General features: G+C 38.1%; 1 protein-coding gene across 5 annotated transcripts in view; it reads right to left on the bottom strand.

The window, feature by feature from the left end:
• VPS13D (vacuolar protein sorting 13 homolog D) overlaps positions 1-27,919 on the bottom strand; it is a 95,023-nt gene that overhangs the window by 42,941 nt on the left and 24,163 nt on the right. For 2 of the 5 annotated variants that reach the window (XM_057382853.1, XM_057382855.1), the window contains exons 26-57: positions 25,821-26,040; positions 25,153-25,363; positions 24,857-25,028; positions 24,429-24,541; positions 23,694-23,903; positions 21,483-21,748; positions 21,176-21,309; positions 20,736-20,891; positions 19,951-20,173; positions 19,553-19,627; positions 18,645-18,851; positions 18,106-18,195; positions 16,991-17,131; positions 15,705-15,827; positions 15,003-15,077; positions 12,681-12,786; positions 12,202-12,354; positions 11,488-11,623; positions 10,455-10,502; positions 9,548-9,698; positions 8,706-8,916; positions 7,338-7,585; positions 6,490-6,681; positions 5,819-5,945; positions 5,207-5,349; positions 4,262-4,392; positions 3,841-4,016; positions 3,605-3,728; positions 2,797-3,032; positions 1,926-2,034; positions 1,153-1,313; positions 709-817 (exon numbers count right to left, since the gene is read on the bottom strand). In XM_057382853.1, the coding sequence (XP_057238836.1) occupies positions 709-817; positions 1,153-1,313; positions 1,926-2,034; positions 2,797-3,032; positions 3,605-3,728; positions 3,841-4,016; positions 4,262-4,392; positions 5,207-5,349; positions 5,819-5,945; positions 6,490-6,681; positions 7,338-7,585; positions 8,706-8,916; positions 9,548-9,698; positions 10,455-10,502; positions 11,488-11,623; positions 12,202-12,354; positions 12,681-12,786; positions 15,003-15,077; positions 15,705-15,827; positions 16,991-17,131; positions 18,106-18,195; positions 18,645-18,851; positions 19,553-19,627; positions 19,951-20,173; positions 20,736-20,891; positions 21,176-21,309; positions 21,483-21,748; positions 23,694-23,903; positions 24,429-24,541; positions 24,857-25,028; positions 25,153-25,363; positions 25,821-26,040 (4,977 nt within the window). The remainder of the gene's footprint in view (positions 1-708; positions 818-1,152; positions 1,314-1,925; positions 2,035-2,796; positions 3,033-3,604; positions 3,729-3,840; positions 4,017-4,261; positions 4,393-5,206; positions 5,350-5,818; positions 5,946-6,489; positions 6,682-7,337; positions 7,586-8,705; positions 8,917-9,547; positions 9,699-10,454; positions 10,503-11,487; positions 11,624-12,201; positions 12,355-12,680; positions 12,787-15,002; positions 15,078-15,704; positions 15,828-16,990; positions 17,132-18,105; positions 18,196-18,644; positions 18,852-19,552; positions 19,628-19,950; positions 20,174-20,735; positions 20,892-21,175; positions 21,310-21,482; positions 21,749-23,693; positions 23,904-24,428; positions 24,542-24,856; positions 25,029-25,152; positions 25,364-25,820; positions 26,041-27,919) is intronic. The other 3 variants (XM_057382854.1, XM_057382856.1, XM_057382857.1) reach the window with 3 other exon arrangements.

Raw genomic sequence — 27,919 nt, 5'->3', positions numbered from 1 at the left:
ATACTTCAGATTACTATTTACATCTATTAATTTAAAATTGTATTTTACTTTCCTTTCCTTATTCTTCAGAACTAAAAGAAGAGCAGTGCAGCAGCATTTTACTTGATATTAGTACAGTTTCTGGTAACTCACGTTTAATCAGTTTGGCAGCCAAAAAAAAAGTAACAGCCAAGATTGATAATTAAGTAATTGATAATTAGGTGGGTAAACCATAGTTAARTGGGAATTAAGCATTCCTACTGCATGTTTACAACTGAAGCTATCACATCATCAAGGGACACTGGAAAGTCCTTCCTGAAAAGTTTTCCAAAATGAYAGAAAGCTTTTTAAAAGATGAACCCTGGACCTGCAGATGAGAATGTGAATCCTTATGGAGTCAACAAATAAAGACAGCAACACAAGATTTTTTGGTTGCTCCAAGTAGTAACTTACTAAGCTGCAGCAACTTGATCACAAAATGATCAATGCTATATCATGGTATAAACTAAAATACTTTTCTAATTTCTAATTAATAGTGYAAGATCTTTAACTATTCAAAATTTGTAAGAACATTCAAATATAAACTTTAAGTTGTTTGCACAAGTTTGCTTTGCTCCGCATTCTGAACCTGCCTCAAAGCATTTAGTACACTTCAATACTAAGCCCAAATTACTTTATCATCTATAACAGCAACAAACAAAACCAATTCAATACATGATCAGTACAGACCTGGACCACAAGCCCATGGATACCACAGGTCAGCTTCCCATCCCGAAAGTTCCACGTCTGGGTCGTGCTGCGCCGCCGGTCCGGCCTCCTCAGCATCAGGGGCTCATACCTGCAGGGGAAGCTCCACTGCTCAGAGGATGCACCTCAACACTTTTACTCTGCACCTGTCTTAATGCTGAACATTTATTTTGCTCAAGCTCATTTTYCTAATCTCCGTTCTGAAGTGCTCTTTCAACAGTCACCTGCTGAAAATGCATCAGCCTTGGTTTTACAAGTATTTTCAAGTCATACAGGTAATCATCTGTGAGTATCTGGTTGTTTAGAAAAACAGATAAAATCCAGCTCTTTCACATGCCTTCAGAACAATGTCTTTCCATATTCAGAGAAGTATGTTTTTAAAGACACGGTTAGAACCCCCAGCAGTTTCCTGAGGAATTTCAGTACCTGTTATCTGTGACAGCTGCCAGGCCTGCAATGTCTAAAATCATACTGGAGTCCTCAGAGCGAGGAGAAGGTTTGTGGGGGTTATGAGGAACTGAAGARCCTTCATGGCAAATCATTCCTGTGTCAGTCATCCTCCATAGCTGGGACCGCTTTCCTGGCTCCTGTTGCAGAAAAATTCAACATTTAAATACAGTACAGGTCAAGTATTTTTGTTCTGTTTTGCTATCAGAGGCTTTGAATTATAATTCTTGGAATGACTTATATATATTTAACTTCAGAGCCCTGAATTGGAATTAGGAACTAGTTTGGATAAAGACTTCTGATTGAACTCAGATATTCAATGAATACACAACAGTAGTTAAATGCAGAGCTGCATTTACAAGCTCTTTTTAATCTCAGCAACATTTAAACACAGTTTCTATTTCTTAAGAGCTCCAGAAATAGATGACYTGGCTTACAATGCTCCCAAAAAGTAAGCATGTCCTACCTTACAGCTTCATGAGAATATCCAACACAGAACTACCACACTCTGCTGTCCAGGAGGCATTTACAATCTTCCTGACTACTTTATTCCAATTTCCTTTTCTGTACTTTTACCCCTATAGAAGTCTTACACAGAAGCACCACCACAATTCAAAATAACCCATCACTTCTGAGTCTCTTTCTACCCTTTAAAAGTTAGAACTTTTTTATTCTGTTCTTCTACTCTCAGCATTTGATTTTACTTCAGCACATACCAATAGTACTAAAATAAATCAAATGTGTCCTGGTACCTTCTTTTTCAGCAAAACTCGTTGAGTCTTTGGAGAAACATCAAGGACAAGCTCTGCATTTGCAGCATCCTTATTTGAAGTAACTGGTCTTACACTGGGCTCCTGTAACCTGGAACACCAAGAAAACAGCATCATGTTTGTTTGCAGTAGCAGCTTCTTTAGTAGTGTGAATTAAATCTGCACCAAAATTCAAACTGGAAGCTTACACTTCCAATACAGCCTGTCAGACTAACATTTCTATTGCATTTTTTTCCCTCTTGTTAGGAATTACCAGGACAAACTGTCAATTTGAGTACATTCTAAAAAGGGACTTCTACATCTTACTGGAATTAGGAACTTCACAGGCAAAACAGAGAATTACAAAGACAATTTTCTACCTTATACTGAGGAAAGTAACAAAGCCCTGGATCAAGCTCCCAGAGCTGTTTTCAGCAGCATATAAACTAGTGCAAGTTTAAATCTCACAGCCATGTTTTAAATAGGTGTGAATTGTGGTAAAGTGTCCTTTATACACCGGAAGAAATGAAGACCCCAGACAGTACCCCAAATATCCTGGCTCTTCTGAGACCACACAGTGGGGTCACAGCAGATGCCAGATGCTAAATCCTTCTCACTGTGTGACACAATGAACAGGGTCAAGCTGCAGCTCTAAAGAAAAGGTACTATGTCCAAAYGAGGTAAAATACACAAATTACTGACTCTCAAAGAATTTCTGAAATTGCCATTTCTTCTGCTAGCTACAAGGTAGACAAAATTTTAGCTCCATGTGAAAAACTTCTGAATGGTAACCATCAAGAGAATATTAATTTAATTCTAATTAATTAAAGCTTAATGTGAACGTAAAAAATATTTCCATCTAAGACATAATTACCCTGAGAAAGTATATGTAGCAGCAATATAGATGAAGTTTTCATAGTAAAGCTGTTTGCTATCTTGGAAGTCATTCATGCAGCAGAGAACTTCTGAGGAGCCTGCTCCTTTCACGGTCAGCATGATGAAGGGAGGCAGGATTGGCTCATCCCAGGCATAATCCAGAGAGGTCATGGGCTTCACCTCRGTGGACAGCCTGGGCTCCACCACCCCGTGCTGCTTAAACACAACTGGGACCTGCGACAGCCAGGAAGGAGGAAGGAGTTTGTTCATACAGGATTTGCTCATTAGACAGACTTTTTGCTATCATTTGCTCATTTGTCAGGAGTTGATCACCAAAACACGTTCAGATCCCTTCTTGCCCCCCCACCAGTCATTTCATATGCATATTCTTCCATTCAGGTCTCAATTAAAGAGAGTCTTAAAGGGATGAGAAACATMATTTTTGCTTTTATCTGTCATCTGTGGTTCAAAATGTCTTCAATCCCATAGCAGCATCTCAAACCCTGCTAATCTAAGTTACAAGACTAGAACAGATTAAAAACCATCACTCTCATTGGTAATACTTCTCTTCCTTTTAAGATTTTTAAAGCACTCGTGAAAGCCACAATGTTATCACTATTATTTGAAAAAGATGAAGTAGCTGTGTACTACMAATTTTTACTAGAACTCCAGAAAAGTAAATTATTACAGACAAATACACAGATTTTCATTTTACTTCATTATACAAGTTAGCTCCCACTTCTAATAAATATAGAAGAATTCCTATTTTTTTTACCAAGTAAAAATATGGGGTTTGTTTCTTTTACCTTGGAAAAGTTGTCGATGCGGAAAGGCGGCGGTAACTGGTCGGTGTCRCTGAATGCAATGCGGTACGTGGCTCCTTGAAGGGTAATTTCAACTCTTAAGAAGTAACATTTTCCCAGGATGTCCCTGAACAAGAACACAGTACAAGATAGGTAAACTTCTGATCTGCATTATCTGCAGTGTGAAACAGCTGCTTCCATCAAAACACAGCAGGTGCAGATTTATAGGTCACAGTTACCTCATATTAATGTGGAACGAGCTGTTCTTGTTGACCTCAAAGCCCCCAGACCAAATGCARTTTGGGACATCCATCAGCCTCACACACAACAGCTGATCATAGTCATTCCGTGGCCAGTGGAACACCACACTGGAACCAGGGAGGGTGGAGATGTAGCCATCAGGATTGGATGCTCCCTGGGAACAGAAATGAGCAAATAATCAGTAAATAATCCCACTGATGAAAAAAATCCACTATTAACCTACACACMTCTCAAATGCAAATACAGCCATTCTTTTGTCAGGTGGATGCTGCTGTTGGAGTAATGTGGAAAATCCTCATAACCAGCCAACAATATTTCCAAGAACAATGTCTGCTCTTCTTGGTGAGCAGATGCTGTGACTAATGACAACTAAAAAGTCAGCAGCAGGAAGCTTCTTACCCGACCTCTGGCGAACTCCCTCTGAACAAAGGCCAGTTTGTAGCTTGATTTATTGTCTAACAGGTACCGGGGAGCAAAGGTGACCATGCAGGTGTCAATGTAACGGCCTCTGCCTTTTTTGACATCAATACCTAGTAATGAAAACAAGGCGAAAATAAAGCTATTACTCACAAAAGAAAAAGGCAGCTGCCATAATATATTTCAGAGAACACAAGTTCTTTCTTGGGTTCCTGAGATGCACTCTTTGTGCCACACCACTGCCTTGCTTTGGAAATTATTTTAAACAGTAAATGTAACTTTATGCCATCTGTTACCCTCTATTTCTCAAGTCCAACTTAGATACTAAAGATAACAACTGAAGATAAAAAATCCCAAAATAATTCYCAATCACAAATACATCAATGCAAGTAATTATTTCACTTTTAAACATATGAAAAATTCCCCGAAAATCACTGTGAAGTAACTTCCAGATTCTATTTAATTTGAAACTTAAACCTGCTTGTGCTTTATGTACACCAGGAGCACAAGGAATCCAGAAGCTGTGCTCCTGCACCACAAAGYAAAACCCACAGAAGCACCATATGGCTGAACAATTACAGTACACAGACACTCAAACTAACCAGAATGGGATTTAAAATGTACTTGGAATTAACATACAGGGGGAATAAAGACACAGAATCAGAGAGAACCGTTTGACAATGCAGTTATTAGCACTCAATGATTCAAAGTAAAATTAAAAATAACTGAAAACTAYTTTTTAGGCTAATAAAAATCAAAACAAAGATATAAAACCACTTAGAATACTGTCTTTTGTTTAATAATTTTCTCTGGACACTCAAAAGCCTTTAAAAAGCTATGTTTCCTTGCTGCAATTGTTCTGTTCTGGCGCCACTGACAATGTACCTCACCAAGAGTTCCACAGGATTTTCCMATGTTCCCACCTACCAATGTTATAGATAAGGCCTGGCCGATTTCCATGCTGGATCACTTTAAGGGCTCTGACACCACTSCCACCATCCAGGGAGAAACCCTGGCACCAGCCAGGCATACCTTCAGGATGGATTCCTTTTCCAACCCGCATTGTGCAACTAAGGGTAAGAAGGAAACACAAAGATTTACTCATTTAAATGAAGGATCAGGTAACAACATGATGCTGGTGATCAAACACATGCCTAGATAGAAAAAGAACATGTGTATCTGGATATAAAAGCATTTGATGCCATGATAAATCTCTTCTTGAGTGACTCATTCTGCATTTCTGCCATAAGCCCTTTCAATATGTTGGTCAGGAGTCAATGGCCAGGGCCTGTAAAAAACTTAGCAATTTTCAGACTGATTARTCACAACAGCATTTGTGTGTCTTATTTTTGAAAGAAACAAAAACTACAATTTAGATTAAATTCAGACACAACAGAATTAAACAACCAAGGAGCTTTCAGCAGGGAATGTCTAAAAATCCAATATGCTCAATACAGTATAAAAAAACTTAATAATTTAACAGGTCATCTTTAGACTTTCATCTTTGTTAAGTTCCTCCTGATTGCCTCTCTTACTTACAAGTTTGGCTGTTCTTTATCAGCATAACAGAACAGCAGTGGGCTGAGGCTTCTAGCAAGCTCATGCTCTTCAAACTGACCAGCAGCATCTGTTTTTGCATTATCTTGTCTGAAGATAAGTGGCAATCCTTTAAGTAAAGAAGAAAAGAGTATTAAACCACATATCAACTCTGCACAAATTAAAATGAGAATGGCAAAAATTTCAAATTAAGGAGCAACCTAAAATATTTTTGTTGTAGTATTAGACATTATTGTACATGAATTTTCCTTCTAGTTCTTCACCTAACCTACTTAAAACAGCTGTTCACAGCTGCAGGTCATGAGATTGATCTGTGCAAACCTGAAAGAGCCAGTTCACACAGACTCACTGCAATTCAGAGCTGTTCCCTTCTCAAGACAAAGACATTTCAGTCTTTGAAAACCAGAAATTCTAACAATGAACTAATGTATACTGATTATTTAGAGGTTCATGTTTGAAAATCTGTAATACAGCAACTCAAATTACCTGCTGTAATACACATCAAATGGTATCTGCTGGCACTATTACAAATATTAATTCCTGCAAACTTTACTCCTCTTAAATAGTGTTTAAAACCTTTATTTGGTTAGAAATCAAATCAAAATACTACCGGAAATCCTAATTTCCCACTTCATGATTACAAYAAAACTTGCCTGTTTTGTTGATTAACCAATATGGAGCTGAAATTAGTATTTTTAGAGAGCCTTCAGCACGACACACAATCCTTATGGTSAGATTTAGCAGCCGTTTGTTGACATCGTACAATCGCATCCGCACCATGTAGTTTTGTGTCCCAGGAGGAATCAACAGCTCTTTGCAGATTGGGAAGTTTTCTAGCAATACACCTATGAAGCAAAACAAAGCAGAGCAAAATAAAACATCACCCACACAAAAACACAAGTTTTTGATAAGCACTGAAGTTGGTGTTGCTAATAACTAGATCTTCCTGAATATTTCAGAGCTCACCATGATTAACTTTTAAATCTGCCCAGTGTAGTAAACTCTGATCTCGTGAAGAAATCCCTAAATTTAAGACACAAACAGCAAARCAAGTTCAGTAAGGAACCCTGCTTAGGGCTAATTATTGCTGTAGGCATCACAGGTCCAGCCAGTGTTGAATAATTCCATGCATACTTTCAACACCAATTATTTCGGTCAGAAAGAAAGGAGCAAAACCACCCAAACCATCATGAACTTATTTGATTTATTCYCCTCTTTACCACTGTTCTCTCAATTTGCCACTCTTGGGAAAACAAGAACTGAACAAGGAACATTGGAAGTGGCAGGTGGCAGACTTGGGGGAATGATGGCAATACTGGGTTGTTTTTTTCGAATGTATTCCCTTCATTATTAAAAATAAGAAGCCCTGCAACTCAACAAAACCCTCATATAAACGTTTTCTATTTTTTCATTTTTCCGTTGTGTGYCATAGTTCCTTGCAGAAGCACATTCCCTGGAGRTAYACAGAYRATCAGCAAATGGTCCCTGAGTGGGRGCTCACCMAGCTCGATGTTCTGGGCTGTGTCAGCCGTGTGCAGGGCGGCCTCTTTGCCAGGCTTCAGCGTCCCACTGATGGGCAAACCCTTCACGTAGAATTCCAGCTCACAAGGCAGCAGGTTGCAGATCACCACCGTTGGCAGGAGATAAATGGTATGCCCAGGCTGCCTGAAAATCTGCTTAGCGCTATCAGAGAATATGCTGGAAGGCATGTAATCCGGGTAATTTTCCTTCTTTATAGCCACACAAAACCTGGGAATGCCGACACACGTGAGAGGTCAATGAATTTGACAGAACAATTAACCCTGTCTTTCTGTATTGTGCTATGCACTTACACATCCTCTAACTTCAGGATTGCTAAGAAAAACAGCATTTAGAGTTCTCCACATAAACACTTTGTAACTTATTATAAGGTATTTTTTACTTATGTCTGATATTAAGACAAGAGAAGCYTTCTGATTTTAATCAAAGACTTAATTTAGTTCCCCAAAAACTGGTCTATTCAGACACCTAACAGAAAATGGCTATTAGAGATTATCAGTTTTAAAACCAACCTTCATAAATGTGCAAAAGCATGTTCTCAACTACTACTACTAAAAAGAGATTTTAACTATTAAATTACAATTGTGTTCTTAAACACTAATGCTGAATGTCTCCTTCTTCACAGTAGATTTATCCTTGCTCTGACCACTTGACACTTCAATTTTTTCATTAATTAAGGTAAAAAACTGAGTTGTTGAACCTTCATTTTATACTATTTGTTAATTTTCCTCCCTGAGATAAAAGCAGTGTATTAGGAAATGAACTATGGAACTGACACACAGCAGTAACTCTACAGTGCATAAAGATCACCTCCTGACACAACTTCCATAATCCCTATCGTAGTATTTCCTCATTTCAGAGCAACCTTGAATCAATCACATCAGAAAACCTACAAAGTTCCATAAAATCCTTACCATGCAGAGACATTTTTGGCCTCAAAACAGAGCACAGCATACTGAGGACAAAGAATGAGTATTTGTGAACACTCTTTTGGCAAACCACTCCTTATCCTCAGTGAGACAAAATAATTAGTTTAATGTAAGGTCTCCCTTAGTTTAATGTAACATTCTCTTTTCTATCTTCTTTTTAACAATGAATATTTCAAGTGTGCTTTTTGTTCTCAGAGGTTTAACAGGCACTGTCAGAGGGGTTTCAAGGAGTTCTGCAGAAACAGAGCAGCTACACTTCACTGCCTTCTCACCATTCAACAGACCCAACAGGACACTTCACTAAACTGCAGCACCTTTCATCTCTAAGCATTTTCTCTCCTGTTACTTGCACAGGATTTCATTTATCAGAGCTCACAGAAAAAGAACCAGGCTTTAATTACCTGAAAAATCGGCTGTTTTCTGACTCCATGGAATGACACTCCCTCTTGCTGCTGCACACCTCTGCTGCCTTCTGAACGTTAGTCCAGTGAATTGGGGCCTTACAGAAGAAGACTCCCATTCCTTTGGGCCTGGCCTGCAAACGCCACGATGTGAGATGTAATGGAATAGCAAAGGAATCTCCTGGCATAACTGCTGGAAGAACTACAGGCTCTGCAACCAAAGAAGAAACATACATATCAAAACAGGCCTCTTAACTGAAAACCATAAAATTTTGAAACAATAAGTCTCAAATTTTTGAAGCAATAGGTTTCATTTTAATATAAATCATTTCCTGCTTTCAGCATGTTTCAAACACCAACCTGTTATTTTCAGCTCTATTAACAATCTGGCAGCAGACTAATTTCAGTGTGGAAACCTGAAACAGCCTAAAAGCTTGCTGGTATTCAAATTCTTTAGTGAAAATGCTTGTTTTTAAAAAATCCTCTGGGTACATTATATCAGTGTACCACTACATTTCTACACTAAACCTTTGCATGGAGACATCAAATTCTTCCAGGCTGCTGCTAAAGATACAATTTTGCTACACAGAGAAATAAGGTTCAGTCAGCAAACAGTCTCAGCTTTCCCTGTTTGTCTGAACAACCAAAAAATCCTACTGGGCTCTTTAGCTCACCTTGCTGACTGTTTTCTTCTTAACATGACCCATTTCCTTTCCAGGGAGGTCTGTTCTAGTGTGAACCATTACAGACAGTGGTGAATCTTCTTGGGGAGAAAGCTGAACTCCCCATAATATATAGGGAATACTGTAGGAATATGKGACCCAGGAGCTTACAGCACTTACTGTCAGGGGCAGAAGGACTGTCCAGTCGCAGCTCCATGGGAGTTTCCAGCTTGTTCTTCACCATCAAGGCTGAGCGCACTGTTATCACCTTCCGGGCACTCCCCTCCATGGTAACTTCAAACACCACACGAACTGGAGGCAATGAAGAAAACTGGAAGATATTTAAAAGCATTAAAAAGCTCAGGTAATGAATATGTCTGGAAGAGGGACATCTCCATTATGAAACACTAAYTGCTGGAGAGAAACTTGCCCACTGAGTCTGACCACGTGCAATTCCTAAGGYGTATAAATAATTTCCTAATGGTGGTTTATGATCCTGTACCTCTCCTCAAAGCACAGCAAAACTATAAAAAAGCAATTCCACATATCACTAACTCCATTATCTTTTTCAAAATTATGCAAGTTCAAATAAGAGCAATACAGATCCTAAGAGAAGAACTTTATACATCATATCACTATTACATTATTTAATAAATCCATGGAGTTTGAAGTCCAAGCCCCATATAATTACCAGCCACTCATCACTCCTATCTGTCAAAACTGAAAAAYAAGGTGGAGCTTTCTTAAAATATTCATACTTTCTTCACTCATAGCTACCCTTCTGATGTGGTGTTTTACCTTCCACATTACACAAAGTCATTGCCACTTTGATCCTGAAAACAACATTTAGTATGTGTTTACATTGTAGAATTCACATACTGGAATTAAGGCGCCATTTTTCTAACATTTATACTAGTAAGGAATGGTAAGTCATAGATATTTGGTCTGATTTTAAGTGCATTTTGTTTGCTTGAATTTTGTTTCCTTTCTATTGAAAAGGTTGTGGAAAGACAGAAAAGCCAGCTCACTCATAAAACTATCCTACTCTTATTTAAGTAGCTCTCAAAAAATGAAAATATATACTCACATAGACTTGTGGATGTATTATATTTGTTCTACTTATTGGACTTCCAAGCTGGGAGGAAAGTAAACAAGAAAGTTAAAATTGTTCAACTTTTAAGATATTGCTCTCAGCTTTAATACAGAACTTCACTACAGAAGAATGAACTCCATCACTTTGTGTTTCTGACCTTTAGTACATCTTGGAATCATGTCAGAACTAGATCAGCAAAGCCTGTTTGTAATACTGCTTTACAAAGAAATGAAGCTTAAGGAGGGTTGCAAAGAAAAATCCTACGGAAGATGCTCCTGGACAGCAATTCTCATTAATTTGCATCTTTTCCCTTCAATATTTAAGTTACAGAGAGACGATGTCTTTTATGCTTCAATATAAAAACACCATAAACAATTCAAGTAAGAGACAATTGGCTCTTGTCAGTAGTATAATGAAATCAAATTTAGTTCTGTTTTATACCAATACAATCTCAACCTATTTGTCCAGTGCTCAGCAACTTCCAGTAGCTAGTCTCAAAACTTTGCTAGTTTTGAAATCCATGAGACCATTTTTATCACTTAGCCTCCACCAAATGCCAGCCTGCTGATTATTACAACTGCATTTCCCTTCATGACAAGTATATTTTTGTCTACAGAGCCACATACTTCAAAAACAATCTCTAGGCTTACAGGAAATTGCCAGTGTTGTTTATTTTAAGCAAATTAAATACATGAAAAGCATTCCTGCAATAAAAGAAACAAAAATAGCTGCTGAAATGTTGGGCTGATTTAAAGCTCAGTCTCCACGAGTGCATGGCCTGTCACTAATACATTCATTCTGTCATGGGAGCTCTGCCTGCCAAGCCCAGATTAACTGCTGACTGCTCTGTCTGTGGTTTGGTTMCACAGTTTTGCCACTTCAGAGCACAGCATCTCCAAGCTCTCCCAACCCAGGCTAACTGGAAAGAGGACAATGTCATAAGCAGCTGCTTTTAGATCAAAATCTTGCAGATATCATGACTCTTAAATTACATACTCCTTTAAAAACATTCAAAATCAGAACTTACAGTAGAAGAGGAGGAGTTCTTGTCTGGTGCAGCATAACGGAAAAACGTTCCAACCTTGTCTACAGAAACTGGACTGACTTCTTCCCAGCCATTCACTCTCACTTGTAGCTGATGAATCCTCAGATCATGTGTGTGCCTACCAGGTTAGATCARGTTAAATTATTATTAAGCATTATTATACTGATTAAACACCGAACAGGTTCAAACCATAAACATCCTCTGGATTCTGAAAAAAGAATCTCACTGAAGCATTAAAAAGTTTCAAGAGTTTTTCCATTTCATGGATAGATGGAGCTATTTTGTGTCTAATTACTCCACCTTCCCTAAGGAACAGAGACACCTACCAATGTCACAAATAAAAGCATGCTACATATTTGTTAACAAGCTCTAGTTCTTACCTCTGATAACATCCAACTTTATTTTAAAATAAAGGAAATTGATTTGTTACTGAGGCCCCTAAGTCCTTCTAAAAGCTTATAATGATCCAATTCACATGTAGGAAGAGCTGCCACCACCAAGAGCAATAGCTGCCACTTTACCAGAGAAATTATAATTTCACTCTATACAAGAGCAAAGATTAAAAACAGAAACAAAATGTTAACAGGAGATTTTAAAGAAATCCACTTTAATGTGACACCTGCCAGTGCCCTCACTGTGAGCCTGTGTGTTCCATGTACAGGAGTGTCAGAACATCTCACAGCCTGGTCCCTTCACCTGTGTCTGAGTTTCCCTCTGGCTTCAAACTCAAACGGAACCTCTTCCCCAGTGATAACCTCTTGCCATTCACTGACATTATGGGCATCATCCAGCAAGGTCCCATTCTCCTCAGGAACAACACCTGGACTCCCACTGTGGGACAGCGCAGCCCTGTGAAGAGAATCACAGCACTTTACAAACTGACTACTTCAAGTAACAAGTGCTTTTTTAGTCTGCCTCAGTCCTGCAGTGAACACATTCACACCATGAATGTACTTGACTGGTTTGCATGTTCTGCTAGGTCTCGTGAAAAAAAAAATGGTTTTGTTAAATAATAAAACTATCTCAAGTGTCAAAGAAAAGGCTCTCAACAGAGTAAAACTGGGAGTTGCCTACATTTCTCTGCAAAAKAAAAGCACTGAAAACAACAGGGTTTGGCTGACATGGAAGAGGAGCCAGACAAATATGATTGAAGTGATGCCCCAAGAGCTCCTTACCGGGTCGGGGTCGTAGTCAGGGTGGCAAACCAGAGAGTGCACCCAGTGTGATTTCTCAGAGCAAAGGGAACGAACGGCTGCCTGCGCTTTGGGGTCTTCATTTCAGCTACAAAACAGAACACAAACTTGTCTGAATGCCCATGAGAAACATTTATCAGATGTWAATGTGGGATGAGCTACAATGGCTGGAGAACCACAACCTGCACTAACTAAAAAAAAAACAGATCAAAGAAACAGGATATTAGATTACTTAGAAAGTTTTTACAATTAGTAATTGCTACAGAAGTGGTATAAAACAAACAGAAAGTCTTCCCCTACATCAATCCCCCTTGGAACTGAGCTTAATGTACATGTTCTTTCATTTTATTATATCAAGTCTTATAAAATATTATGCCTCCAGTGACACCTAACRTGCAGAAAACCTAACTAAAAACCCAAGCATAATCAGTAAGTTCTTATGAACATCCAAATGCTAAACACACATCCACTTATAATTAAAATGTATGCTGCATTTAATGTAACAATCACAGGGTTAACCACTACCCCATTTCAAGGAACTTTTAACCTAAAGCCTGAACAAATAGAAATATTTTCCTATAGGGCACAAAACCTACTAAACTATGGAAAATAATTCGAGAGYAACCAAAGGCAATCTGGTTTTGTTAAACTGCTGGGACAGCAAAATGCCAGAAGATACTTCATGTCACATATTAAGACTTTTTCCAAGCACAAATTTCTAACAGGCACACAAGTGTTACTCTCATCTTCCACACTGYGGTGCATCAAATCTGTGAAAATACTTACCATGTTTGGACAGAGAAAAAWCCCTGTCAAAGATCAGTAATTTACTTAAAAAGGAAGATAAATGGCTGCTGCCTCAATACACACATCTTTTGGTATGAGGGAAGTGGAAAGAAGGCACACACAATAAATCAGCTGCTTAAAGAAAAGGTAAGACAGAAATCTCTTCCCCAGACCTGATCTGAAGTCACTCCAAAAGGTTTCCAGAGGCAAGCAGGGGTGACGTGGGGAAGGCAGGAAAGTTTTTGAAGGAGTTACTGATGATGACAGACGACTTTCTTCCAAATCAACAAACCCCTATGTACCCTCTCATTGTCCATGGAGACTTAAATCTGATCTAAAGCTTAGAGTTCTTTCCAACTAAATGGCAAGAAGATTAAATCCTTGAAAATAAAATCTCTGATTTCTGCCAGAAGYGAATACATGTTTTTAGTGTTGAGTTTCACTTTATATAATTTTTTGGCCAGCCCAGGTTCCACAAAATTAGACCAGAAGCCAAATGAACTTTTACTCCGGTGTTTAATCGATTGCCAATTTATCTTTGGAGATTTTTTTAAAAGAATTTTTGGGACTATGGCCTGATTTTCAAAAGAAATGTGAAAGTTGCATTTTGAGACGACTCCCTGAAAAAAGACTATTGTTACCAGGACAGTTTTTTCATAATTAATTTAGTAATTTAGCTGCAACCCCTACTAAAAGCCAAGCAATAARTATTAAATGTTTTGCTGCTTGTTAGATTTTTGGTGGGGGGAAAAAAACAGAGAAATATTTCAGAAAAATAAATCCAAAATTTTCCATTTTGTTTTTTTTTTAAAGTCAGAGAAAATATTCCTAAGGGGCACTCAAATAGGCAACAGATGTAGATTGCTAGAAAGCTTTCTGTCCTTCTATCCAGTAACTTCTCTACAGGGCTACATATTTATCAAGTGTGCTGCCTGTCTTCCATAATGTCAAAAAAAGAAAAATCTTACTTTATACTGCATGGTTTTGCCCAAAACCTGTCAAATAGAACCTAAACAAATTAACAAATTATTTAATGGGAATGCTTCACTTCCTAAGGCTTACTAAAAACAGCCTGCTCTTCTGAAGGCATCTGAAAGCTTTAAGTATCTAAATATGCTAAAATAGGCATAAATATGTGGTGGGTATTTTCAGACTATGAATAAAATACTGTGATATTATTACACGGTTATTAAACATTGTACTGTCCCTCTAGAAGAAGGACACTGAATAGTCAGTAATTCTCATAACCCTCCTCACAAAGACAGTTTTCCTACATGGAGTTATATTCCTCCATTCTTTCCTGAAGGACCCAGAGAATAACAGGATGAAATACTAAATTTAGCAGCCTAAAAGAAAAGTAGCTGTTATGCTAYTTGGCTTGAGRATTTTTTTGKGTTTAATTACTTTTAAATATAGAGGCCAATCTACCAGCAAGTCCCATACACAGCACAGTATTTATTGTGCAAGAGCCTTCCACAGAAGAAAACCACCTTTTGGTTTCTGTGTGCTGTACAGTACCTCTAGCATAGATCTGATGCTCTAGGTTAGTCAAACTGGCTGTACTCCTAGTTCTAAGGTAGACAAGAGGAAGGCCTGGCAGACAGGAAAGACAAAGTTAGCAGGTAAGAAAAACCRCACAAATACAGGTAGATCTTCCCTTGCATGCATCAGGGAAGATAAACATCATGCAGTTATGAATCTCTACCAATTGGCTTACACTAAGCTGGCATTTGAATCGAGAAAATTCCTTTCAGAAGGAACTCTAGCAGAAAAAAAGCTGGAAAGACCTGCCACATATCAAGAGCTATTACTTAGGTGATTATTTCAAAAGAAAATAGCATTTTTTTCCCCAGAAACTCAGTTGTTTAGGTCTTTGGGGTACAGCAAGAAAAAGATCCCCTCTGAACTGCACACAGACTAAACTCAAYACTGATTTAATCCTCGACATGAGCATCACTCATTGGTTGACAGTGGCATACAGAAAGGAAGCAGAACTTGCAGTGCAAAGCTCTTACTCAAAGCTAAGCAGCCAGAAAGCTTTTTGTTTTTAAAGAATCAAATGAACAGAAAACAGCTTTTTTGTCTTTTTTTTTTTGCCAAACATCTCTTACAAATCAYTGTATGCTGTGAAGCCCAAATACTTATGTTTGTAATACATTAGACAGATGACCATGTGTGTCAGGATTGTTTCAAATAAAGTGTGATTAATGAGCAACATACTCTGCCCAAAACACGGGGGATCCACCGAAGAACCCATCCAGTCTTCTGAGCTGATTACATTCACTTCTTTGTCCTGTTTACAGTAATCTTCCATCCAGGACTGCTTGGTACATGTGTATTGCTCTAAAGGAATGTAAGCACAGACAGCCAATGTCTCCGAGGTGGCAGTAAACAAAGCCATTGAAAAGTGTGTTAAATTCATCACACTCAAGTTACTCCACTTTAATGGCACAAGTTTCACTTCACTGCTTTTTCTGTGAGTCACTTACATAAGTTAAAGACAAACAACAGCTCATAAAATCACAGCAGTGTCTTCAAAAACAAATATATCCCCAAGATTTTATTTTTTAAAAAAACTTTCAGTGGAATTCGATGTTCTTAAGATACTCCTATGTCAATCTAAGAGCTCTCCCTGCTGAGGCAATTAACCTTAAATATTTTCATGTTAGAACCACTTCCTAGGGTTTTGGGATTTTCTTCTTTTTAAGAGGYACATGAACCTTCCTGCATAAATATCAAGACACCAACCGAGTCCTCTGGCACAATATTAATCCCAAACCAGCCTCACCACTTGTCATCAAAGGTTTTTAAAAGCATCATCTTAGGAATCATAGATTTGCTTCTTTTCCTGCCAGCTTGGCTCCCCTCTTTCTGCCAACACCCTCCAGCTCTCGTTGGGGGCGAAAGGACCAAGGAAGGATTTTCTATTACATCTGTAAGCTCAGCTGTTGACTTTTTTTTAATTGTGCTCACGAAATAATTCAGAATGAGCAACAACATTCCTGGGAAATGTACGCAATCAGAACTCTACAACACAGAAGCTCACATGAAATTGGAGTTAATTATGAACAAAACACTTTGATTTCCAGAGGGGGAATTGACAGCTCAGGTGCTCAGAGATGGAAGAACTGAAATGAGTAGCTCCCCACTACACCTGTCAATGTACTGAAAAAACAATGAGCTCATCAAAGTATTTTTAAGCACTGTGAAATATGGAAAGCTTTAGATGAAAGCCTGTTTCTGATTAAAAATGAATTTCAAATAACATATGAATTTGATAGAACTCATATGACCATAGAAAGAATTCCTACTAACCTCTAAAATATGCAGCTCATGTCTTTACACTTTCACAAAATATGACAGAACACACACCTGGGACAGTATCCTGGGCAKCACGGAGGGACTTGGGCCAATCCCACTCCCTCCACGGGACACCAGCAGCACTTTAATTAGAGATGTCTGTCATTCTCAGCAGAGTGCTGCTCTCAGGGAACATTCCCACATACCTATGAGGACAGAGGTGATGTTTATATCCAGGCGTGGCTTGGCCTTCACTTCCAGCTTCAGGCGGGAGGGGTGGAGGCGGCTCGAAGCTTGCTGCTGCCAAGACACTGAACAGGGCCACGGCTCAATAAATGGCTCCCAGCCTGAGAAAAAACACAAACCATCACCTCTGCTACACATGGAGACCACACTCTTTACGTATTTAATAATGAAACTTGAATAATCAGATCCTTTACTTTTAATCTGTGTTCAATATGAATTTGTAAACTTATGGATTTAATTTAATACCTAACAGAAATTTGGTCCAGCTCCTCCATTTGGACCATGTATACAGCATGTAGGGTCTTGCAGAAATATCTTAATTCCAATTAAAGCATTAGAAGGCAATTACAGCTCTATATTTAAGCTAGCTGGAATTAAGCTCTCTCAAATAGCTTTGATGATGATTTTCACATCATTATACATAAGCTGGCTATTATTCAGTATCTCAAAAGATAAAAAGGTCTAGAAGCTATTAAAAAAAACACCCTACATATTTTTAAAAACAAATTGCCTTGTTATTGACAGATAATTCCTGAGTGCTTGTCACCAGTTATGTAACAGAAAGTTTCGTTTCTCAATGAAAAAACCCACACAACTAGATTACTTCTTTTGTCAGTATCTGGCCTGTATTGAGGCCTAACTTGCTTTTTTATAGCTAAAATATAAATTGTGATGGTCTTATGTTAATTCTTTGTCTTTAGTCTAATCACCTGCCCTCACATGTTTTTCCTTACTGAAATACGCAATAAACTGAATGCACCAAATAATTAGAGAAGAGAATGCAGAGACAGCTTGTTATAAAACTGTCATTTTGATGGATAACCTTTTCATGCCATTCCATTTGCAAACTTGAGTGCCACTTTCATATCAGCAAAATCTCTACTTTCCACATTCCTCCAAGTTATCTCAAATCAAGATATCTTGTCTAGATATCACATTTTCTCACACACAGAGTCTCAAAAGTCAACCCTTCCCAACCCCTCAGAGGCATTTGATAGTCGGCGAACTTTCCTGTGGTAGGAAAGGCTGTTTCCTAAATTTAAATAAGAAAACAACAACTGCCCAGGAGTTTCACCTGAAAGCTCACGGTTGTAATAATCTCCAGAGAGGGTAAAACGAGCACAACCTTCAGGGCTGGTTCTCAAATGTTGGAGAAAATTCAAACCTGGGGGGAAAAAAAAGTGAAATTCAAACTTATGCAAAGTAATCAAGCTTCCTGATTTTGTGAACTGTCAAGTAAGCAATGGGAGGTTTTGTCTTGTCTTTTAAACTGAAATGGTACAAAAAGCCTATCATAATACTTCTCAAATAACATTTGGAGACAGCCACACCTTACAACACAGAGCCTCCCTCTGCTTCTGCTCAGGACAGATTCCATTTGTTATGTGATGCAAAAAGGACAAAGCAGACTCTTAACCCTACAAAGACTGTAATCTTCTTAAAACCAAAACTTAAACAAAACAGAAACAAATAAAAAAGAACGCTCAAAACCCTACAAAACCACCACCAAGACACTGTCAGTTGGAATTTGACATGTCCTGACAAACCAGAGCATGGTGCTGAGCACAGCCAGAACTGRCACTCATTTTATGCAAAGCAGAACCAGATACTCACGTGAAAAGGTTAATTCAGCCAGGGGAACATCACAGTCCATGCARTCATCGATAAAGCAGATGCAGACACTTTCTGCCTTTACTTCAACTCCAGAGATGAACTGCAAAGGCACAATGCCCTGGCTATCTCGACCAGAAGAGGTCTGGGAAACTGATTTCAGAGGTTCAGCATTCTTAAACAACCAACTTGCTGCTTTTTTCAAGTCACCTTAAATAAAAGCAAACAACCAATCAATMATCATCTACTTTCTCAATGAAATCTACTTAGTAAAAAACCTACAGAAGCAAATGAATACCCTCTCTCTTAAGAAAATATACTCAACAGTACCTTGAATACACTATTTTTAATATAAATATGAGAAGACTATAAAGACGTTTATATTTCCTAAGAGTAAGAAATGTGTTTTGAAGTTTGCAAACATAATAAAAATCTGTAACATTMTGCATGCCTATAGATAAGGTGGGAAGCATGTGCTAAAGGAAAAGAGTCACTGGTGTTAAGTGTTTGTCTTCTTTTCATGTACTGCACATAGAATTAGAGAAATATGATTTTAAAAGAGAGAGATGAAAGCACACGCTCTCAGGAGGAAGAGATGGATAATGGCAAGAAACCAGTAGCCCATAGAACATTACCAACCTGAACACAACTAAAACCCCCAAAACAAAAATACACTCAAGCACCCCACGCATGACACCCCAAGGGGCAGGAAGAGTCCCGGGGGTGGGTTTTACATGGTAGCAGAASAGGAGGGAAAATGTTTAAGATTACAGGCCAACACAGAGCCAGAGATGTTCTAAAGAAGGAAACAGAGCCTGTGCATCACCACCTGACAGTCTAAAGGCTTTACTTAATTGCAATTAATGTAATATGACAATGTGCAAACCCCTRCTAAGAATATCTGATGTTACCTTGGCAGACGAAAAGAGCTTTACGACAATCTTCCATACTGAATCCCAGCTCCTGGAGGCGAGCCAGCTGCACCTCTGGAATGAACAGTTAACCAAGCATAAATCCTTGACAGTTATCTACCTGCTTTCATTTCTAAAATCAAGATACATCTGTATGCAAAATGGGGGTTTGTTTGTTTCAGGTTGCAACTCTAGAAAAAGCACGATTCAGCACTGCTTTTATTAGTGTTTTTACAGTCTCATCAGGGCAGTGCCATCTTAGATAATTCTAACCAACAAAGGGTCTTACRCAATGAAGATAACAACATCTATTGTGCTAAGCATGCAGATTAGCTTCACCTTTTAGAAACCTCCTTTATATATCMAGAATGGCTTCACTCCAACAGTGAAAAACATACCAAGAACAGGATCCAGCACATGTTTGGATCCATCTCTGGCTTCATGTGCCAAGGAGGTGTCACTGCCCAGTGCAGAACTGGAGGGATCAGCAGCACTGCCAGCACTCAAGGCAGCAGAATCAGGCAGAGCTGCACTTGTCTGTTGGGGAATGGACTTTGCAATCGCCAAGAAAAGTTGAACATCATTGTAGGACAGTCTGATATCCAGTGCTTGCAACTGAATCTAAATGAAAAATTAAGATATAAGATTCACTTGCCTTTTTCTACACATTTTTCTTACATACTTTAGATATGAATAAAGCTTTTCCCAAAGGAAGACAAAATTTAGTGTTAAAATCTGATTACTCAATAATAAAATTATCAAACTTGTTATTATTTACTGACAGCCAAAAACATTACATCTCAGGGAAACGAAGTTTTACTTTGATATAATGGCAAAAAAAGTCTCTAAATATAATGCCCCTTCTAATATATCCTAACAGTTAGAAACAGTTAGAAAATACAGAAAAACATCTTCTTCTTTCAGGTATTGGTAACTATCTAACATGCCTACATAATTCAGCCCACCTTTTTCCCCCACTACTAATCTCTGTAACATATCCCATTAATCACTCTTTCATTACCACTGAGAGCATTTTCTGCATGCTTGTTTCTTTTCCACTTAGGAAAATATTACCTTATTCTCTTCTTATGCATTTGAAAGCCTTCTATTGAATCCTTGGGCATAAAAACACCTCTGCTAGTATTTGCTAYTGCATACAGTTTTATTCAGGCCTTAATCTTACCTCTAGAATAGGGGGAAAATCTTCACTATTGAAAGCATCCAGCAGTCCTGAACCACTTGGGTAGGAAGAATTCCCAATAAGTTCCATCTGAATCTGTACTGGATCAATAATTGACAGTGCAGTCTCTTGCTCATTTCCTAACCGGCATGAAAACACCTAAAAATGGCAAATTATTTTTTTTTTTAATTATTAACTGAGAGAACAGGCCTGGCAATATCTAGCAATATTTTCAGGTTGCAGTCAAGTCTTACAATGTTTTAACAGAAACAATATAAAGCTATTCTTAAAACTGCTGTAAAACGAGAGCATTTGATGAGAAAGTAACAAACTTTATAAAGCATCTGTGGAGTACTCCTTTTGTATACATAGTTATAATAAAGTATCTTCACAAACTCCTCTAATTTTGGATCTTTTACAGAAGCAAATTTATTTGTCCTTACCTCAATGCCAAACAAACTACCAGAGAAAGGACGATCTAACAACTTGGGCTTGTAAGTGAGAACAGTCGTCCCCTTCAGAATAATTGCATTGGTATCAAAGCAGGACATGTCTTCAACAACCACAAATTCAGTGCCTTAACCAAACAAAATGACAAAAAATAAAGAGGGCAGTTGGCATTATCATTAAGGTACTATAAGCACTGGCAGCAGGTTTCTTGATTTCCTTTAACAGATCGGGATTTACACCAGCACGTGGCTTTTAATGAGGAAAAGCTCMTAAGAAAGCACCAGAGAAGAGCACATTTACCTGTCACATTAACCTTGACTTCCAGCTGCTTTTCTGCAGTCACAGGGAGTGAGGAACGTTTGGTAACCACTCCACTTTTCACTGTTTTGGGAACTACGGTTGTGTCACTGATGCAGGTTCGCTGCCGGGATGAATGGGGATTTTCCCTCTTTTTGGTATCCCCAGGAGTATATAAAAAGTCATGAACCAGTAACAACCAGTCAAATATCAGGAATACACGAAGGTTGTTCAAAACAACTGTGAAACTGGARGAATCCTTAGTAGACCTTTTAAAAAGAGATAAGCGTACAGGTGAACTTTACAACCTGCAGGTATCTAAAAAAACTATCAGTAACTATCAGTATCTAGAAAGAATTGTATGGCATTTTATAGGAATACACTTATTTACAGAGTGTCTGGACTTTAAAATACATAGATACATATATATATATATTTAAACAGATTGAAATTCAATGAGTTGCTGTACTCAGAGAAACACAACAGCTCTTAGCTGCACAAATTCTATGCATAATGATACAAGAGATTAATTGAAAAACTACTTAACAGGAAATTTATAAAAGCCCCTTTAACTCACTTACATTATCAATATCAATTGGCAAAATCTCTGATTTTAAAACCCATCTTTTTRTTATCAYTTTACAYSWGTTGGGTAYCAAAACTAACRTTCTGCATGTGAAACTCAGACCTGGCACCAAGATAAGAYGTACAACGTGAATTTCCTCTCACACCCTGACAACACTTTGCAGCACAGGAAGCTGTTTTGTCAYTCAGAAAAAATGTCAGCCTGCCTGAGCTCCCAGCATCCCATTCTGAAGGTCTGGCTAGGAGGAATAAAGTGTTTGGCTTCATGATCTGGAATACCAGTTAGATTTGATCATGTTAACTGGAAAATCATCTAAGTRCTTAAATACCACGAAACAATTTTCAATCCAGCACACTGTGAACTATAAAATCTCCAAAGAACTGTGATGCCTTAGTGGGGAGCAGCCTCTGCCTGCGCTGCTTCCAACAGCAAAAGCCTTTAACCCTCCCTGGCTCTCCAGGCACCAGCCAGTACAATACTATCACTGAGCTCTGCCAGCCCTCACATCTACTGCCAAGGATGCTCTCACCACTAAAAACAGACCACATGCTGCTGCTGCTGAAATTTAAAAGCACAACAATTGGGAAGAAGATTCCTGAAACTCTCACTCATAAACTAGATTAGGCTGCACTGTGCAAACTCACTAACTGTGTCTAATCTAGGCAGCTACTGACTCAACAGTCCTGTGAAAATCATCTGGGTTTTTTTCAGGGTTTATTTTTCAGTAAATCCCATTTTAGTTTTATTCAAATTGAAATGTTGGTTTTGTTCTGAACACATTTGTTAGGTACCTAAAACCATAATGCAGCATCCAAATCTTCAAATCTCTTTCAATTGCCAAGTTACTTTGGTTGGTTTTTATGAACAAACGTCTTCAAAATTTTCTACTGGGCTAAAACGAAAATGATCCATAATTATTTCTCTACATTACSCCTGCAACTGCTTCAGAAGGCATCATACTTATAGGAGGGTGAGAAAGCTGAGTTTGCTCAGCAAATCTGATCAAAAGTGAAAGCAACATCTGTGATCAAAAGTGAAAGCATCATTTCAGACTCCTAGTTAACACTACTCCACCAAGCTGATACAGGTAAATACTGACATTAGACTTTATAGTCCCAATTTCAATTCTGAATTAGATCAAAAGGTGGTAAGAAAAAACATACTGGGTAGGATAGAATACAGAAGAGAATAYAGAGATTGTTTCTGAAAGAGGTGCCATTTCTGCCTGTATTTGATGCTCTCAGAAAACCACGTGTGACACCTGCTGGGAAACAGCTTTTCTGCAACTTACATTAAAAATKCTACAAACTGGTTTTATGCACACATACAAGTGATAGACCAGACTTATCAAGCTTTAAGCATTACTGATTTTAATAGGTCAGATCTTCAYCTGACCCATTACACATTSAAACCTAAATTTTACTGCAACAAGTTAAAAAAAAGTCCAACAACTTCCAGTGAATTAATAGCTGCAGATTTCAATTTATCAAGTATCACTGATCACCTCAAAAATGGCACTGGATTGAAATAAAATGCCAGCAAGTTTACCTACAATAATAACAGSTGTATTAAAACCAGGTCAATACTGGTTATGTCATTAAAAACAAACAAATCTCAAAATTACCAACCTGAAATGTAATTCAATCTGGATTGCTCCAGGGCTACTGGTGTTCTTCGATGACTGAAAGATGCAATTGAAGACATTTGGGGGGCCTGTAGCATATTTCTGCCCAGCATAACGAGTGTCAAAGGCCATCATGGAATGGGAGACCAGATTTACAGACTTYGTTCCATTTGAAGAACTTTCAAAAAGCAACTTGGATTTCTTAAAATCAAACCTGGAAGAACAAAAAGCAAAACAGAAAGGATTTATAGTTTATTTATGCCTTGCAGTCATTTATTTTGTAAGTATGGTACACTGCYGAAATCTTTCATGTATTTTCTAAAACAACTACAAGCATGTCCCAGAGACTGAAAATTGATCTATACTGAACATAATATTTTCTACTGATGAAAAACCTTCGGGATTAAAAAAACCCAAACCAACATAGCAGAAATCTGCTTTTTTAACATTCCCTCACGTAATTTTCTTAATTAAAATACTGTTTGTCTTGGGCAAGTCAACTGATTACTGGACTGTCATTTCAAGGACAACAGGAAAGACAGATGGTATCTTTTGAACAGTGTCATTCCCTTTCATCGTTCAGAGCAGCTCACATTCTAAATTTGGACTCTAATTAAGAGATTCCATTTCACTGCATTWGAAACTGTAATTCTACATATTATTTCAGTTCTTGTCCTGTATCTTTCACATGAGCATTGGAATTAGGATCAGGTATTCAGTAAGAAAAGAGCATTCAWACCTGGCTAAAGAGCTGCATCCATCTTTTCCCTTTGGATCCATCAGCTCCAGGCTCACGTTAACCATGTCAATGAGGAATGACATGGAAGTATACACTTCTCCACTCAAAACTGTCTGAAAATGGAAAACACCAAAATTCATTTTCAGAGCATCTGTTTAACTTTCATCTCTGAATCAAACTGTATTTCAGACAAACACCAACAGCTTTTATGTGGTGTTCTTCTTCTCCACAGAGTTTCATTAASCTTTACTGGAGAAATGTTACATTTCAAAACACTGTGGGCATTCACTTGAAAATGACCATTAACCCATTTTTACATTACTAGCCTTTCACACTTCTTTGTTCTTAAAATATTGCTGTCATCAGCAAAATCAGCAAACCCCCCCAGACATTTCAAGAGAATTTCAGCTGCACATAGACYCTCTTACAAGAATTCTTGGGTCCTGCAAGTCATAGGGGCGCATGAACTCCTCGATGGGCTCCCCAAGGTTGTTCTCCAGCAGCCCMCGGATCAGTTTGTACTTGTTCAGGTCCAGAGAGCAGTGCACTGATGACAGGTTGCCRTGGATTGAAATGTCTGCAACAGCATGGCTCAGCTCCCTGCAACAAAGGGGAAACCTCAGCCTTTCCAGGAGTGCCAACACAGCAGGTAAGACTTTCAGTACACAATAAAAGGCATCTAAAACACTAGGTGACAGCATAAAGTGATCCTGTTCAAACTCACTTGTCCAAGTTTCTCTCTACTTTTAACTTCAGTCTGAAGGGTTCTGTCAGCAGGCTCCCTCCTGTCTGCCTCACCAAGTAAGATGGAAAGCTCAAATCTGCACTGCTGTCTTCCACAGCCTTGGAATACTCTCTCTGATATCTTTCTGCAGCAAAGATGTTCATGTCCTGCAGATCAACCACAATGCAGTCTAAGAGGCAGATGTGATCCTCTGCAAATGCACAGGAGATAACACATTAAGAAAGAAAAATGGAATCTGTATAAAAATAATGGATCTTACTTTTAAAAAGAAATTTGATTTAGTCTTGATTTTATTTCAATTTTTTATATTTCTTTTATTCATGCTCATCAAGATCTGTAACTATCAGATTCCAAGCTCATTCATAGGTAAATGTAAATTCTTCATTAGGAATCCAAGTTCATTCCTTATATGCCTGCAATATGCACCTCAAAACACTCCCAATTTGCAGAGCTGTTCTTCCAGACACTGAACYACAACTCCCTAATCCTTTAAGCTGCAAAAATCAGCCTTAAAGCTCTGAAGTCATTTCTTCTCCAATCTACAATCTCCAGACCCAGAGCCTTATACTTTTTCAGTGTCACATAAGATACTGTCACTGTTTCACAAGGCAAAAKAAGCTCCATGGGGTTTCTATGCTCTCACATACCTGGGCTCTCAGRGTTTGGCACAACAGGCAGCTTTGATGGCTGTCCTTGCTGCTTACTCAATGTGCTTGCTGGAGGCTCACTCTTCAGCCTAGAAATGTTTGTTCCTGAGGATTTTTTCATTACCAATCCTTCCATTGCTACTTTGGATTCATCAGCAGTTGTTTTCTTCACACCATGTTTTGGGGTTCCCAAAGGAGAGGAAAATTGAACTGAATCCTGCTAATGAAAGAAATTTTGCAATTAACAATTGTTTTGGAATTTAAATTCCAGGGAACCAATGCACCAAGCTGCAACAAATTCCTGTCAAAATTTAATACTTTATTGGAATGCCAGTATCCTTTACTGTAGGAAGATGATCAGACTTTATTCCTATAACTTTAACAGCCAATGAGAACATTTTCTTTGCAAAAAAGTTTATTTCAGCAACATTCCCCAAAAAGCTGTGGAATCTTTACAATGAGAAGCTAAATCAGAAGCAGAGGGGTTTGCATAAAAAACCCTCATGTAAATGAAATTAATACCAAAATGAGGGTAAGACTGTCAAGATATTAAACATTTCTGCAGAATAAAGATTGTTAAATATTTAAAGCTGTTTTTCAGGTGATGAAAATAATATATGCCACTATTTCTGCGGGATCATGTGAACAACTTCCTACTTTATTGGAATATGTGAACTAACTCTTCTACACATGCACATTTTATGCACTTTAAATACTTCAGCATTCATACCAAAATGTGTCTCAAAATTCTCCTGCAGTAGCTGAGTTTAAGGTTGGATAAAATCCCTACATTTAGTGTTAAATTCCTCACAGGTGAAAAAAAAAGCTCATTTATACTGGTCTAAAACATTTTAGACACCTCCTCATCACCACATATCCAGTGGAAGTCCATGAGCTGTCTTGCATCAAAAACCTGCAAATTTCACTAGGAAATGAGTCATATCAACATTAGGAATTTCTTCTCCCAAAAATCCTGCTTGCCCAATCTGAGAGCTTCTGTGATGGAATGGCCCTAAGCACTCTGTGACATGTCTGGTGGAAGAGCTTTACACACCATCTGTACACTCCAAAGCCAATTTGGGGATTCATCTGTCCTGATTTCAATTCATTAACCTTATGCCCCACGTGCAGGTAACAATCACCTTCAGTGATCTACTCATTCCTTACTCCAACATTGCTCACTTTGCCTTTGTCCTGACTCCTGTATTGTTCCTATCATTTCCCACCTTCCTTCTGTATCCAGCTTCTGATGTCACATCAATCTTTACCATAAACTTCCCTTTCTGGTTTTAATATTTTCTTGCCTTACATGGTTTTTAAATATTAGAAAAAAAATGGAAAAATTAATTGCAATCACAATCAAGGATTTTCAGAAAAAAAAGATCAAGGACATTAACATTTAACTTAATACTGTAAGGACAAGACAGAAAAGTACATGCAAAGGAAAATCATCACATCATCTATAAATCTAGGAATTTATGCAATTAAATCCAAATTAGCAGCTCCTCAGACATGCATAAAGAGCACACCACAACAAATTTAAACCAAATTCTTGTAGAATTCAGCAAAATCCTTAGAAAGGAAACATCATTTTTAATAAATGAAGTAACTTTTTAAATGCTGAATTCCAGAAGAATATTTTCTTTTTTTTAGAATGAATGAGGAGCACCTGAACACTGCTATAAAGRTGTGAAATACCTCAAACAAAACAGGATCCTTGTATGCATTGCCTTGTAAAATCCGATCCTCAAAAATAAACATAGGACAGAGGAAAAATGAAAACAAAACCAATAAAAAAGCCAAACCCCACTTAATTCCATTTCAAACACCTCCACTTCTATTGTGCTACATAACAGTATTTTTAATTGAAATAAAATTATCATGSTCACTTTCTTTAACTTAAAACATCRTTTAGGAGTCTCCTGCTTACAAACCTTCACTTACATCAACACACTACATACAGGAAACAACCCCATATCACAGTGCACTGTTTCCTTACAGAAAAGGCACAAGTAGATGTAAATCAGGAGGCAAAGGACACCACAAAAACACTGCAGCAATTTAATCCACCTAACTTCTAATCCCTTTTAAATGGAATT

Source organism: Malurus melanocephalus, unplaced genomic scaffold (genome assembly GCF_030028575.1).
Source record: "Malurus melanocephalus ecotype Western Australia unplaced genomic scaffold, MMel_1.1 scaffold_590, whole genome shotgun sequence".
Lineage (NCBI taxonomy): Eukaryota > Metazoa > Chordata > Aves > Passeriformes > Maluridae > Malurus > Malurus melanocephalus.
The sequence above is the reverse complement of the archived record's forward strand: the minus strand, read 5'-3'. Positions and strand labels throughout refer to the sequence as shown.